Raw genomic sequence first — 14,791 nt, forward strand, 5'->3', positions numbered from 1 at the left:
TTGATAAACCTTAAAAAAACTTATTTTTACATACGTGGAGCAGCAACACCAAACCATAAAATAACAAAAGTCCACTAGTTTAATGCTAACATACAGCACTTTGTAAACAGCAACGCCTGTTCTTAAAGCGCTTCATAAAGTTGAGTTGAGTATTAATTGTACAAGAAAAATAATAAAGTTCAAGTTATCAAACTCATTCTGGATGAAATATTAACCTTTTGCTGCTGAAAATGACTCAATGAGTCTAGTATTCCTTTAATAATAACATAGCATCTATGATAATCTCCGGTAACTATTTGCACCATATGTTAGCATTAAGCTAGCGGAATTTTGTTATTGTATAGTTTGGTGTTGCTGCACACCGTGTATGCAAAAATAACAGCTGTTTTAAGGTTTATCATTCAACATTTATGCTAATTTCCATTTCATATGATGTTAGCATCAAGCTAGCAGATTTTCAGTAGAAATGAAATGGTTTAGTGGACCATTTAGTGTTTACACAAAGTTAATTCTCTTTATTTTGTGAGTTTTACAGTAAACTTCAACTGGGAGCTTTGCCTCTGAAAGTGCTGTTATCCGATAATCTCCCATTTCTTAATTGCGAGAGAGTAAAAACAAGTGCGAAGTATGTTTTTTTTTTTTTTTGGTCTTTATATAGTACAGTTTTTCACCTATTGCATATTCCTGATGATAAACCGTGGATTCTCTGTACCACGTTCAAACATACACATCAATGCTAGTCAAACGTAAACGATACTTGAGGTCTTGATTGACAGCCATCCTTTTCACACGGATTTCCTCCTCTTGCCAAAAACGTTGTTGATGAGTTTGGCCACGGACTTGGAACCGCTCGGGCGTCTCCTGCGCTCCTTGACCTTGCCGCCTACGCCGGCGCTCTGCACCGCCTTGGAAAATATGAGCGCCACCTCCTGGTAGTGCTCGGCCGCCGACAGCTCGTGGAACTGGCAGCGGAACTCGGCCGCCAGGCGCTGGCCTTCTTCGCGGCGCACCTCTCGCATGTGGCACAAGTCGTGCTTGTTGCCCACCAGAAATATAAGCGACTCGGCATCCCTGAGAAAATATTCAGCAATATTTTATTCATTTATTTTTTTCTTCACATTTTGATGAACCTGAATACCTTTTGGCCGATGCCAAGCGGTGCTCCCTGATGAGTTTCACTACCTTTCTAGCGGCAAGAAAGGACGAGCGGTCGCTAATGTCGTAGACAACAATGAAACCGTCGGCCCAGTCAATCTGCTCATTGGGAGTTAATTTACTCTGAAAGGCCTGAAAAAAAAAGACATGTGACTGAGTCTCTGCATCCGCGTTTTCATAACAATGTTGACTATCCTGACCTTGGAGCACGGCTCGTACAGCTCCAGATTCATCTGCCTTCCATCCAGAGTCAGACGCTTTCGGTATATGCATTCTGTTCGAAGGAAAAAAAAAAGAAAAAAACAATCATCAAAGTGTGGTGGTGCGCTCACTCCCTCTAGTGGTACATGAAAGAATCACCGCCTTAGTACGGTGCAGTTGTGTTTTACGAGCGCTGTCACTAGCGAATATTTTTTGAATCGATTAATCTATCGCTATTCAATCAATTAATCAGATTCATTATAATTTTGCATTACATGGCATTACAAAAGCATTTTTTTTTTTTCTGATTAGTGTTTATTAACCAGTGATTGGTGGCTCCAAACTAAGGGCTGTGCATTTAATCGAAACCTTTTTTTTATATATATTTTAAAATAAGGATTTTTTTTTTCATCCAAAAGTAACTTGCATAATTATAGTCTTTCAAAGAATTGTATTTGTCTTAATATGTTTTATTTTATTTTTTCCAACTCCAAGTTTTTACTTTATTTCAGCTTCTGATAAGCAACACATACTTACATATTTGTGTGTACGGATCTGCACGCAAATTGATTGATTGATTTTGAAGTGCTGCGCCCATGAGTGAAAATCATTTTCCGGTCACATACGATTAAACAAAAACAAAAGAAGTTTTGTGTAGTGGACACTTCATTCCAAATTAAAATTAGACACTTGGTGCATTAATTGATTGAATATGTTGTTTTTCCTTACCTGAAGATGACGCATATTCTCCAATAAAACGCTTTGTGAAGAACCGGACGATGAGGGCTGCAGAGAGAAAAAAACAAAAAACAAAAAAACAAGCGTTACTCTGTACAACTTGATTCGAATTTGATTTCAGAGAACCCCCTGTACTGTATCTCCACCAGCCTAAATTGTAATCGTCTTACCTGACTTTCCGACTCCTTCACTTCCAAGCACCGCAATCTTGATCTCGTTCATATTTTCCTCAAAGAAAAAGCTCCAGGAATAAATAGCATACTTTAAGAAACGAGGGGAGGAAAATAAACGTGTTGAAGCCCACTTGACAAGCGGCGCACAAAAGAGCTGGGTGGAGGAGAACGAGAGGCGGGGGGCAAGGGGGATTCAGCTGAGACGCTAATGGGGGCGTGTCTCCTTGACCATTCATCCAGGAAAAGGGGAGTTCATTTGTGGTTGTTAATTTAAATTAACAAAGCATGATGCAGTAGTTTAGATTGTGTTTAGGAGGAATGAATTGTTCCATCCCTAATTTGCTTATGTAAAGAGCTTCTATTTATGGCCACATTCAGAACTAGTTCTATTTCGTCCCTCCCGACCGCCAGGTGGCGGTGCTGTAACCAGCACGCAATTCGATTTATGGCCATGGTTTTGTCTCCATCTAGTGGACATATCTGATTGCTGTAGGCTGAAAAAAAGGCACAACAATGTCCTTTTTTTTTTCTCTCTTTTTTTTTAAGTTTTATTGGGAAATGATTGCCATTTCTAGATGCATTTTGTGATTGATTTTATCATCTTAATAGTATTTGGAATCGAGATGATATGAATCAATTCATCTTAAAAACTCCCAAATTACTGCTGATTGATGTGGCATTTTCTGAATCAAACAGAAGTGCACATTTGCTTACATAAGGATAAAATAGAATATACACTTACATTGAAAAACATAAAACAATATATATATAAGAATGCAACTGGCTTTGGGTGTAAACATGTGACAATAACAATGGAGTGCGACTGACCTATATTAGTTTTAAAATGAACTGTTAATTAAGCAGGAATGTTAACATCATATTTGGTTTATAAAGCAGCGATAAGAAAGATTGTATTGCACCATAAGAGGGCTTAAGTTGTTCAAAAAAGCGTAAAATGATGAAAACATGGAGGCCCTGGAGTGAGCGTAAAAAGTCTGAAGTGAAACTCTCAGACCGTCACGATCGGATCCCATGTCGTCACGTGCGCGCACGCGCATGGAATTGCATCCGGATTTGGGAAAGAAATCTCTCAGAGGATAACGCAGCTTGACGTGGATGCCTCCGAACTGTTGGATGCAAACAAAAAGTAATAAACAGGCTTACAATGTTATATAGAGAGCATAACACTTAATAAAGGGAAAAAAAAAAGGCTGAAATCACCTGTGCTCTGCAGTGGACTGTTTCATCCTTTTGGGGGCGCTACTGTCCCACTCAATGGCTGGTCCCTGAGCAAGCTCACCAGGCTGATCGTTCACCTGCACAGACGGGGAGAAAGCTCAGGTCAGTCCTAAAGACTGATTCAGATCACCACTAACTTCATGACTGCAGCACATACTTCAAATCACACTAAATAGGGCTGCAGGGGGGAAAAAAAGGGTCGTAACTGCAAAGATCTTTAATGCTGAATTCACATTCATGTAAAAAGCTACTAATAGCTGGTGTTGTATTGTTTCTATTTGTTTAACTGTTTGATGTCACATCACTTTTGGCTAGTATTTTACTTAAGCTCGTTTGCAAGCTAATTGTACAAATTGATGAGGAAGTTGGTTCAATTGTACAGTACTCTTTTTTTCTTACTTAAAAAAAAAAAAAAAAAATGTTGGTGTTAATTGTGGGGGATGGATTAGAATCAAAGCAGTTCCATTTATAAGATATAACTTGCGATAATATTGCTTTAAATGATGAGCGTGGTCCAAAACCGAACTAAACTATATTTGAATTAATCCTAATGGTTACCTATTAAATTGTTTTGAATTTCTCAAACTGGACAATCTTAAGTACCGTATTTTCCGCACTATGAGGCGCACCGAAGAGCCTTCAGTTTTTTCAAAAGCTGACCATGCGCCTTATAATCCAGTGCGCCTTATATATGGATCAATATTGAGCTGCAACAGGTCTCGCTGTCAAGACGCTATCGGTGACCCTGCACGATCGGTGACGCGCATGCGCAGAAGATCCCGCCATCTTGGATCGCGAGCTAATACTAATACTTTACCTCAGAGAAAATAATAAAACAGCTGTTTATTCATTTTGGGAGTGAATGGAGTTGTCAGAAAGCTGGTTTGTAATCTATTAATAAAGTTTGACTGACCTATCTGACTGTTTTGTTGACATTCCCTTTAGCGCAGCATCATCTAATGGATGCATAACGTAAACCCAGCCTCTACTGTAGTGCCTTATATATGAAAAAAGTTTTAAAATATGTCATTCAACGATGGTGCGCCTTATAATTCGGTGAGCCTTACAGTAGATACAGTAATTTCTGCTGTGTGTTTACCGTTTTCTTACCATGTTTGTATTTATCATGTTCCTCTTCCTGCTGGCGTTGCTGCTGCTTGGTAAATTGCGGGTTTCCTGGTTCAAATCTTCTCGCTGAAGGACAACCGTCGACTTGGGCTGCAGCTTCCTGCAAACACGGTGCAAACGTACAATGGTGAGTTGGCTTTGCATGTTTTTTTTTTTATTTTTTATTTTTTTTAATGCTAACGAACACAGCCGGGCGACCAAGTGAGGCGGAAAAGCTTATAGCTGCAAATGAAAAGGTAAGTAAGGGTTCAATGGTGTTTAGCATCCACCACATCCCTGGTGGTCGGGCCTTAGCAGAGCTCATCCTTCATTTAGTGCCACCGCGCATTGATCTAGTCACTAATTAAGTCCCCTGTCTACTAGCGGCGGCGTGAAGAGCGCGTACCGAGAAAAACAATGGCGTGGAAAAAAAGCGGTCGGATAATAACGATGACTCCACAATGGACGGGTAATTTTGTCATTAAAAATAATAGAGGCGGGGGAAAAAATGGACTCCGATTCAGGGATGTCAGTCAAGCATTGTGAAGACTTCTGGAAATCAATAATTTAGCCGTGTGTGGACACGCGCTCACACCCGACGGGCCTCTGGCGCCGCTGACCTCTGCTCCTTTCGGCCCGTCCTCGACTCGGTCCTGCGCTACGGCTAATTACGCTCCCCGGAGTTTAGAGCCTTTAGAGCCTCGTCCGCCGGGGTGGTCCGTAGCGCTATGACAGCCTCCCTGACAACGGGATAAACTAATTAGCACCAGGGGCCCGGCACGGCAGGGTCGGAGGGGTCCTTATGGTATAGCTGGCCTCTGCTCATTTCAGGGACCTTCCTCCAGAGTCGAGCGGCCCGGTGGACTTCCCGAGGTCCTGCCGATCAATGCTGGTCTGAGAGTCAGAAAGGTTCACCCGGTTCTGGGCATACATTGCACCATTTTAGTTTTGCAGTCTTCCCTCGCGATATCACGGTTCGCTAAACGTGACCCCACTACATTGGGAATTTGTGTGTGAATGCCAAAAGATGAGTTGAATCAATTATAACATTTGTGTAAAGTTATAAAATAGGGCTGGGCATCAATTCTAATTTCCTCAATCGATTCGATTTCGATTCACAAGGTCAGTTTGATTCAATTTTGATTGGATTCACTTTCATATTGGTTAATTATGGCACATAAATTCTTCTTAACTCTTTTACTGCCACATGTTATCAAAAAAACAAAACAAAACAAAAAAAACAGTGCATTTTTAATCAGATTAATCACATTTTAGAATTTTGATTAATCATGATTAATCGCTTAATTAAAAAGGCTTTTTTTCCAACATTTTTTTGCCCGCTAAATATAAAATGCACTTCTTATGTGTAAATTTTTTCGGCATTCAACGTTAAGAAGAGGACGTCGTCAAATTTTTTTGGATCCACTGCACATGCTCATCCTCCTCTTTCTCTAATCAGTTAATTACTTGCATAATTTAAAGTGGTAAAAAATGAACCCAATAAACAAATATTCCGAATGTCACACGCAAACATTTATTAAATGCTTCACTTTAATGCATGTTATGTTTATTGTTCAAACACAACCTGTGCTACCTTTAAAGTAGCCGCCCGCTGTCAAGATAAAGGATCATCTGCAGTCAAAATTAATTAATCTGAGTTAATACATGATTAATGCGATAACTAATTAATTAATCACAATCACAATCACGTGAACATAAATTTTAATTTAATAAAAGAAAACGGTAAGATACAAAAAATAAATAAAAATTGGACTTTAAAGTTCTATTTTTTTTAATTTATGGGAAAAAGAGAAAATAATCTGCCTGAAAAGGATTGATTTGATATCAATTTTTCGATTTATTTATTTATTTATTTTTTAAACCCAGCCCTACTACACAAGCTAATATGATTGATGAGTCTCATCATCGCTTTTCACTTTCAGGTTTGTGATATGGGCTAATTCTCCTTTTTCTGTTTTAGCTCCAGTTCCTAAGATAGTTTTGTTGAAAATGCTGTTGTCTATATGTCTAAAATAACCCTTCCGCAAGCTTGAAACACATTTAAACAAATTGTAAAAAAATGTTTGAGACTTTTATTCGATTGTGTTCAAACAGCTTTTGAACAGAATCAGCATTAATGTTCTTCAGTAATTGATGTTGCACTAGTTCCATACCTGACTGCTGAAGATAGGCTTTGGTACCAATCATTAAAATCCTCCTGGTTGCTTGACATGAGCAGGAGTTTGGCTTTGGGAAAAGTCAGCTGGAAGAGGAAAAGTTCATTTTACTCCAACATATAAATAGCAACAACTCAAAGATTGGTAATGTCAATTTTATTCATAGGGTCACAAACTTCATTGAAACTCCTGCACAACTGTAATAACAGTATCTAAACAGTAGGAGGCAGGCCATAACAGTAAATATCGCTACACTTTCCTGCTGACCATACAGGAAAACTCACTTCTCCGTAGCAGTTTATCACCTCCATCAGCCGTCCATCCATTATTTAATTAAGTATGGAGTTCATCAAGTTATTGCTAAAAACAGCATGAAAAATGAACTTCCAAACAGATCTTAAAGAGTTTAAGAGCGACCCGATTCGAAAGGCCTTCTCTATATTAAATGACCTTTTACATTTACCTGAAGCTGCAGACGTTTCAGACATAGGAACTCGCTTGTTTGGTGACGATATTGATCCTTTTCATGAGTATTTGGAAGGAACTTAGAAGCTTATCCAGCATCTTTTTTTTAAAACACCGCCGGATATTCTCTTATTATACATTAAATAGATTAAGATAAAAAATAAAAAAAGGTTCCTTCATCTATCTAATTAAAGGGTCTGAATTGAGTGGTGCGTGAGACGAGGCACTCGATTCACGCATAAGTAGATTGCTCTTCTTTTTTTTGCAGTGCCGTAATTAGGGATTTGTCAGGAAATCTGACCCTCTTAGGTAGAAATTACTTTGTATAATAAGGACGACAGAGCGCGGCACACGTAATTTCGCTCGATTATTTATACATCAAAGAGAATCTGTCGGGGATGTGGGAAAAAATATTCCAGCAGCGAGGGGAGAAAAAGGAAGTTGAAGGGGAAAAACGAAGGGTGAGCCGCAAAACAAACAACCCTGATGGAAAAGGGGGGGAGAATACAATAAATTTTAATAAAAGTGATTTTTTTTTTTTTGACTCACAAATTTTGCATATAGATTGCCATGGCATTTACAGCTGTCAAATTTAATTTAGCTTTAATTCTTCATGGCACCGGATGAGGAGGGCCCTGGAGTGCTGACAGACCTTTTTTTTTTTTTTTTCCTTGCTTGAGCTCAGGTAGTGGCCGGGATCAATAATGTGTCCTTATGAGAAATTACGGGTAATGCTATTGAGTATGCATTGGGGCCTCGGTGGGATAAGAGGCTAATGAAATGCCATTTCTGCCATTAGATAACGTGGCGGAAAGCAGCGACAAGGCTGGAGGAAGATGTATTTACTGGAGGGCCGGAAGAGATGGATCTGGCCGCTAATCTGATCCAGCAACTGAGAGATTATCTCACCAGTCGACTGCCGTCACTGTATTGCTTGGCTGTTAACACACTCCAAAGACTGCATGCGCTCATTCCGGCGCAAGTTTTTTTTCATTAGTTTTCATTTAGAAGGCTAAACGACTTTGGGCAATAATTGTGATTTTGTCCACCCGTGCTTAATATTACGATTGCAGTTGAGTGACATTATAAAATGTCCTTTTCCACTCAGGCTGAGGCTATTTTGTTAGAATAAATTAAAAGTTGCTGGACAAAGTGAACAAAAGATGGGTTACCTTTGAAGACATCATATGTTATAAATGCAGTATTGTGTTGCAATCAAAATCCATTTAGAATGTTTTTACTTTTTTAGAGGACAGTATGGGATCCAAACTGAAAAGTCATCATCTTAAAAGTTACACATTTTTCAAGTTAGCCATATTTGAAAAAGTGTATTTGAAAATCAGCCCCACACATGCTTTATTTCTCACCATAGTATAACTTTATCTCAAAAATAATATTTTATTTTACTGTAAAATTGTGTTTTGTCTTTATGTCTGTGTACTGTATTTAGATCATCAGATAGTCATCGAGGTCATGGTAATCTACAAAGATTAAATCGAGGCAACTAGTCTCTTGATTAGTGAATTTGATGTGTTTTATGTTACCCAAAAACGTAAAAAAATAAAATAAAAATGGCCATGCTATTAAGCTAAGAATGTATGACTTCATTGTCATAAGATTATCATTATAAATTTTAGAAAATAATGTTAAAAAAAATAAAACTGCCTTAAATTAAGTCCCATGGGCCTGGTTAACAACAAAAATGACTGCAATAGTACCCCCTTAAAAAAAAAGAGAAAAAAAAAAGAAAAATCAAACTTTTTAGCGTTGCCAGTGTTTTTTGGCCTACTGCATACTCAGGGCCAATCCACATGAAAAGCAATTGAATCCTGCAAGTAGCGCGATCAAAGCACGGCATAGCTGCTTATGTATCAGAGCGACGCACATTAGCAGCAGAACATAAAGCGCTCTCCGAGACGGCGCATCAGCCGAAATGAATATTGATACCGCGGCGGCATTGGCAGTAAACACTTGCCGCATAAACGCTTTGGTTGCTCGCTCAATGACGCGCGACTCGTTCCGTTGAATGTTTCATGACAGCGACTACATCATTTAGACGTAATTTGTCAGCCGGCAGCTGCGCTGAGACCTGGGAGACGGATCGGACCAAAGGCAGAGAAACATTAAAAGTTGAACTTTTTGGGGTTTTGAAGGAAGTAACTGACACTCCAAACGTCTGTTGAACTCCATGTTACATCATCAAACCGTCGCAAGTGTCAGGACTCAAACATGCAACATGCGTCAAAAGAGGAATAAACGCTTGTGCTTAGGGTTCACTCATGTGTTACTGGAGTCAATAAGCAGATGTCGCCACACCTGCTGCAGCATGCTTACATTAGATTTATTAGTAAACTTACTGTACACAGCAAAATCGCCAGTAGTTTTAAATATAACACTAGAAAAGTGTTTACACTATGTGTCTAAACCAATGAGTGTAAATCTGACACTTTTCAGTGTTACTTTTGTCACACTTAACCAGTTTTAGTCCAACACTAGAGCGTTAAAAATCTACACTGGTAAACACTAGGGATGTCACGATAAAGGCAATATCGTGATATCGTGATAGTAAAAATTGCCACAATATCGTCGTCGTCATGTTCACAATATTTAAAAGGAAGACATCTCTTAAAAAAGTCAGATTGATTTCCATTTGTGCAGATCTAACACCCTCTAGTGGCTATTTTATTAGCGCAATTTAATTTTCATTAGGGATGTTTTGGCCTTCTATGTTCAAAATCTGCGCTAATTGTCAGATGAAGGGGAACCTAATTTGCTTGTGAAGCGATCAATGTGTGCTTGCATTAGCAAGTAAGAGCTTCACTGTTGTTATTAGAGATTGTAGGTGGTTTATATGCATTGCTGTTATGTACAAAAGCACAATATTGTGCTTTTTTTTTTAGTGTGAGCTCTTTTTCTTTTCTTTTTTTTACAATATTGCGATCTTTTTTAAATATCGCCAACAGCCCCACAATATCGTGATAATTTTCACAGCGTGACCTTCATATTGTGATATCGTTACATCCCTAGTAAACACTGAGCACTAGTAGTGTTGAAAGTACTGTGTAATGATCCAGAATTATGGCTCCCGCAGATTACATCAGCCAATAGAAAATGGCACGAGGCCGAAACTCACGCTGAGAAGGCCTCCTTTGCCCTTGGTGTGGCCGAACACCTTTTCCACGGCGCACTCTCGCAGAGGATAAGCGTGCTGGCCCGCAAACTTGTCACTGTGGGTGGGATGCAAGGCGCCGCATCGCTTGGCCTGCAGAAGCATGTCGGAAAACAAGAAAAACATCTTGGGTTTCGCGTCTGCTCCTTTGGAAGGGACCACCTTCAGCCAGCCTTCACGGATGTACCACCTCCCTGCAGAAGAGACGCATGCACATCGTCTTTAAGATACACGTATACTGTACATGCAGCAGTGGTCTGTAAAGGTGTCTTTCTGCAGCAGAGGAAAAGGAAATGTTGCAAGCGAGATGAGTTTGGACAGCCGGTGGATGTTTTTGCCCTACGGCGGCGCAGGCCACAATGTGAGCTTGTGTCCCACTGTGCCAAATACAACCTTCAGGGCACCTGTTGACGTGAGTTCAGTTTCAGCACTTGTGACATTGTGTTGAGTACATTCAGCAGCAGTATTGCAATATTAACTCATTTGCCACCATGTAGTAAGTGTCCCAAAGACACATTTATACATTTATGCTAGAGCATACAGAAGGCCTTGACGCAGCCTCTCAATGGCAGAGAATGGATGAAAAATGGTAGTAATTACAAAAACGGCCAGCAGGAGGCAGCAGAATATAAGAGATCAACCAGGGCCATGATGAAAACAAGCCATTTCCCCATAGTTCTTAGCAGATTTATGAATAATGATGAAACTTTTAGCTATATTCCAATGCATATTGATGCAAAATGGAAACAGATAGAAATATACGTTTTTTTCCGGATGAAAGAAGAGACTCTAATCTTTCTTTTGGTAGTTTCCATGTTTTTATAGCAATAGAACACAATATTCTGTGGGCCTTGCAAAATCAGTCCAAATCCAGTAGTGAAGGGGTTTGCTTCAGCGAAAATGGGTTAAAATTGCCACAATATCTTAGTCGTCATGTCACAGTATTTCAAGCAGCCTTTTAAATAGTGAGGTTGTATTCGATTTGTGCAGTTCCAGCACCCTCTGGTGGGTACGTTTATTAATGCAGCTTAATTTTAATTAGGCATCTTTTGGTCACCTCCGTTTACAACCCACGATACTGGCCAGATCAAGGGGAACGCAACATGTTTGAGTTCCTCCACAAATTGACTCGAATCAGCATGTGTGCATAAGATGGTGACAACACATTACATGAAGCTCCTCAATTCACTTGAATATACTGTGCAGTCACAGTATTTCCTTGCTACCAAGATGGTACACGATGGTACCATTGCAACAATTTTGCTCAGTTGCCTGTCAAAAGAATCTAAATAAAAGTGGTAGAATTTTCCAGCTATTCTCAGCCGATTGTGGAACGGTGGAATACACTGATTGATGGCGAGAAGCAGTAATTAGTGTCATCTCTTTTGCATTAGACGACAGCAATTGGACAACCAAATTAATTAGACTCCTGTAGGTCAAGCTGACATAAAAACCAAGAAGATGACATGAAATCTAAAGACAGACACCGCGGGAGGTACAGGCCTATATATGTGTAGCTGCTGCTCATCTCTTTGATTGGCAGAGCCATGACCACAGCTAATAAGCAACAGGCTGACATTTGGATAGATAAAGATGAACATTCAAACATGGGTCCGGGGTATTTTTTTTTTTTGTAATTACCCCAGTTAGCCGCCTGTGATTGCAACTAGCCTGGGTGGCCCGAGCCGTGCCTTTCGGGCTCACCGTGGACATTTTGCGCTACAGACAAGCCTGTTGAGATGAAGTGCAAGGGTCAAATTGCTTTTAAAATGCCATGGGTGTCACAGTGAAAAACAGTCTGGAGATAGGAGATTCTCAGTTGCTGAAGCAGTGGTTGACAACCGTTCATTTAAACGTCACAAACTAATCACTTCGTCAAGGACATTTAGGTTCCCTTTGATGGTGTGTAATTAATACATACATAATATGATCAAATTAGCAAAAAGAATAAACAGGGAAGGAAAAAGAGAGAAGGACCAGCACGATGTATTAAGTCTTTACAATCTCTTGAGCAAGCGGTTAAGAAATGGGTAGATGACTGGATGAATGGTGTTATTGTAGTGTTATTTCACTCATTAGAAACACAGACAAGCTTTTTGGGGAGGCTAGAACAGGGAAAGAAATCAGCGAAATAGCTAAATATGATTTGGGAGTTATTTAGTTGTCAGTAGTTTACAGAATAAAAAAAAAGTATTTTATTTAGCGCTGGGTGATATAAACGGTATATTCAATATAAGGTATGAAATTTGCCGTATGTAGAGATTTGACTCTACCGTCATACCGAAGTAGTGCATGTTGATGGCATCAGCACAATAAATGTCTTTAAATGTATTCTTTAATTGTTTTTTTCATCCATTTATCTTCTATAAAGGACTATGTAAAACAGCAAGCAGATTATTAAAAACAGATAAAATATACTTACCGTAATTCTATACCGTGATATATACCGTTACCGTGAAGGGATGCAGTTTATACCGTGATTTTGGGCCACATCGTCCAGCCCCACTTTAATTATAAACTATTTAACTAATAGCAAAATCAGACAAACTGATAATCGTTTAGTAGTCTTTTTTTTTTTTCTCCCGGGGCTGCGTATTAATCTCTATATCACAATTTAGGAGTCAGGATTACACAAAAGTGAAGATCCAATGAAAGATGACTCACCATGCTAAGTTTATACTTCCGAAGTGACACATCAGCGAATTGAAAATGCCTGCAATGCTGGCAGGTGCCGTTTCTTCTGCGCCAGCTTGTGAAGACCGCCGTGAGTTTTCGTAATAAACCAAGTGGAGGCGTCGTAATGGAATAGCGGAGCGTGCCGTCGCTTCTAATTCATGCTTGGGCAGTAATGTGTTGCATGTTTGCTCAAGCATCAGAAAGCTGCTTGTGTCCAGCGTACTGAAACGGATGCACTTCAAAGACGTCAAGTTAAATTCCGTGTATTCAAATCAACAAACTGCTTTTTTTTTTTTTTTTTTAAATCACCTGTGCCTTGACAGAAAATGTTGACAAGGTTCTGATAAATTGGCAACACTGCAAGAAGAGAAGTCTCTTGGTGGACCAGGTACTTCTCAGACTCCCTGCCAGCATCTGACCGTCCGCGGGGCTTTGAGGCAGCAGAGGGTTCAAAGAGCAGGAGGTGCCGAGCACTCCTCTCCATGTAAAGGCTTTTCAGTGTTCCTTGTCAAAGAGCACCTCGGCTCCACTACAAAGTCTTTTGGGCAAGGCCGTGGTGGGGGGGCGAGGGAAAGGTGGGGCAGGAAATAAAAGGTTCATCTACAAAGGGTCCTGTTCCTCTGTACTGTCGAGATGTGACAGAATGAGGACAGGTCAGACTTGGACTTAACTGGGCATATATTTAAGTAACTTGGTTTATCAAGTTCTAGAAAACCAAGTTGCCTACTGGTTTTCTCCAGCACAATGAAGATTGAAGAAAACTACCGTATAAACGTACCAATGCGTATTTTCCATCCGGTTACGAAAGTGCAGTTATAGGAATATGATTTCAAGCTGAATTTTGAGCTAACAATCACACAGTTTTAAAGTTGATCATATGCCAGATTTTACTACTACTGGTCACTTTAAATAACATGGCAATAGCCAGATTGATATTGTGATTCACTCAAGGGAGTTCTCCAAAATATCAATCTGGGACTGAGTGGTGATTTGCTCGGGAAAGGCGGGACATTCTGTACAATACTTCGAGCTGATTGGACGATGTGCCATCTTGTACACGTTTGTTTTGACCAATCGTGGCCACGTATGAAAGTGTCGTCTTCATTCTCGTCGAAGCTAAAAATGCACGAAGCGCCTCTCGCTGTTCAACATTTAACAAGGAAACGGTGAGTAATTCTGTAAGGACAGAATTAATTGCAACGTCCATTCGTATGTGTTAGGTTTTTGTGTTTGCTTCCTAGTTTCGTCACAGCTGCATATCATGCTCAAACACTCTGTGATTGGTCATTCGGATGGGTGGAGATCAACGGGCTCGGTACAAGATGTATTCTCGGGCGTTTGTGAACTCACAAATACCACGAGAATTCAGTTGGCAGAGCAAGGTTACACTTTAAATGGTGTGACGACACTTTGCATCATCTGCACATCTGCTTGATAACTCTGCATTTGAGGACTCAGGTTCGATTCCAGGATCCGGCCTTCCTGGGTGGAGTTTGCATGTTCTACCCGTGTCTGCGTGGGTCTTCTCCGGGTACTCCGGTCTCCTCCCACATTCCAACGGAACGGGTATTTTGGGTGCCAGTCCGAGCTCTAATTTTAATCCTGTACATACAAGTCACGCTTGAGTACAAGTCGCAGGACCAGCCAAACTATGAAAAAGTGCATCTTTCTGTCTGTTATTTTGATGCTTC

The 14,791-nt window shown here is 40.0% G+C and overlaps 2 protein-coding genes across 2 annotated transcripts in view; both read right to left on the reverse strand.

Moving 5' to 3' along the window:
• Positions 1–40: 40 nt before the first annotated feature.
• rergla (RERG/RAS-like a) lies at positions 41–2,543 on the reverse strand. Its single transcript, XM_077499972.1, has 5 exons — positions 2,265–2,543; positions 2,086–2,142; positions 1,356–1,429; positions 1,139–1,287; positions 41–1,071 (listed from the first exon to the last, which is right to left on the reverse strand). Exons 1-5 carry the CDS (start codon positions 2,314–2,316, stop codon positions 786–788), a joined length of 618 nt encoding a protein of 205 aa, XP_077356098.1. The 5' UTR covers positions 2,317–2,543; the 3' UTR covers positions 41–785.
• Positions 2,544–2,803: 260 nt separating this feature from the next.
• Positions 2,804–14,791, reverse strand: part of arhgef39 (Rho guanine nucleotide exchange factor (GEF) 39) — a 31,087-nt gene continuing 19,099 nt past the window's right edge. The window contains exons 8-12 of the mRNA XM_077499970.1: positions 10,389–10,618; positions 6,788–6,876; positions 4,617–4,734; positions 3,489–3,583; positions 2,804–3,394 (exon numbers count right to left, since the gene is read on the reverse strand). Coding sequence (XP_077356096.1) covers positions 3,358–3,394; positions 3,489–3,583; positions 4,617–4,734; positions 6,788–6,876; positions 10,389–10,618 — 569 coding nt within the window. The 3' untranslated portion in view covers positions 2,804–3,357. The remainder of the gene's footprint in view (positions 3,395–3,488; positions 3,584–4,616; positions 4,735–6,787; positions 6,877–10,388; positions 10,619–14,791) is intronic.

The sequence above is a fragment of the Festucalex cinctus genome, chromosome 16 (assembly GCF_051991245.1).
Source record: "Festucalex cinctus isolate MCC-2025b chromosome 16, RoL_Fcin_1.0, whole genome shotgun sequence".
NCBI lineage: Eukaryota > Metazoa > Chordata > Actinopteri > Syngnathiformes > Syngnathidae > Festucalex > Festucalex cinctus.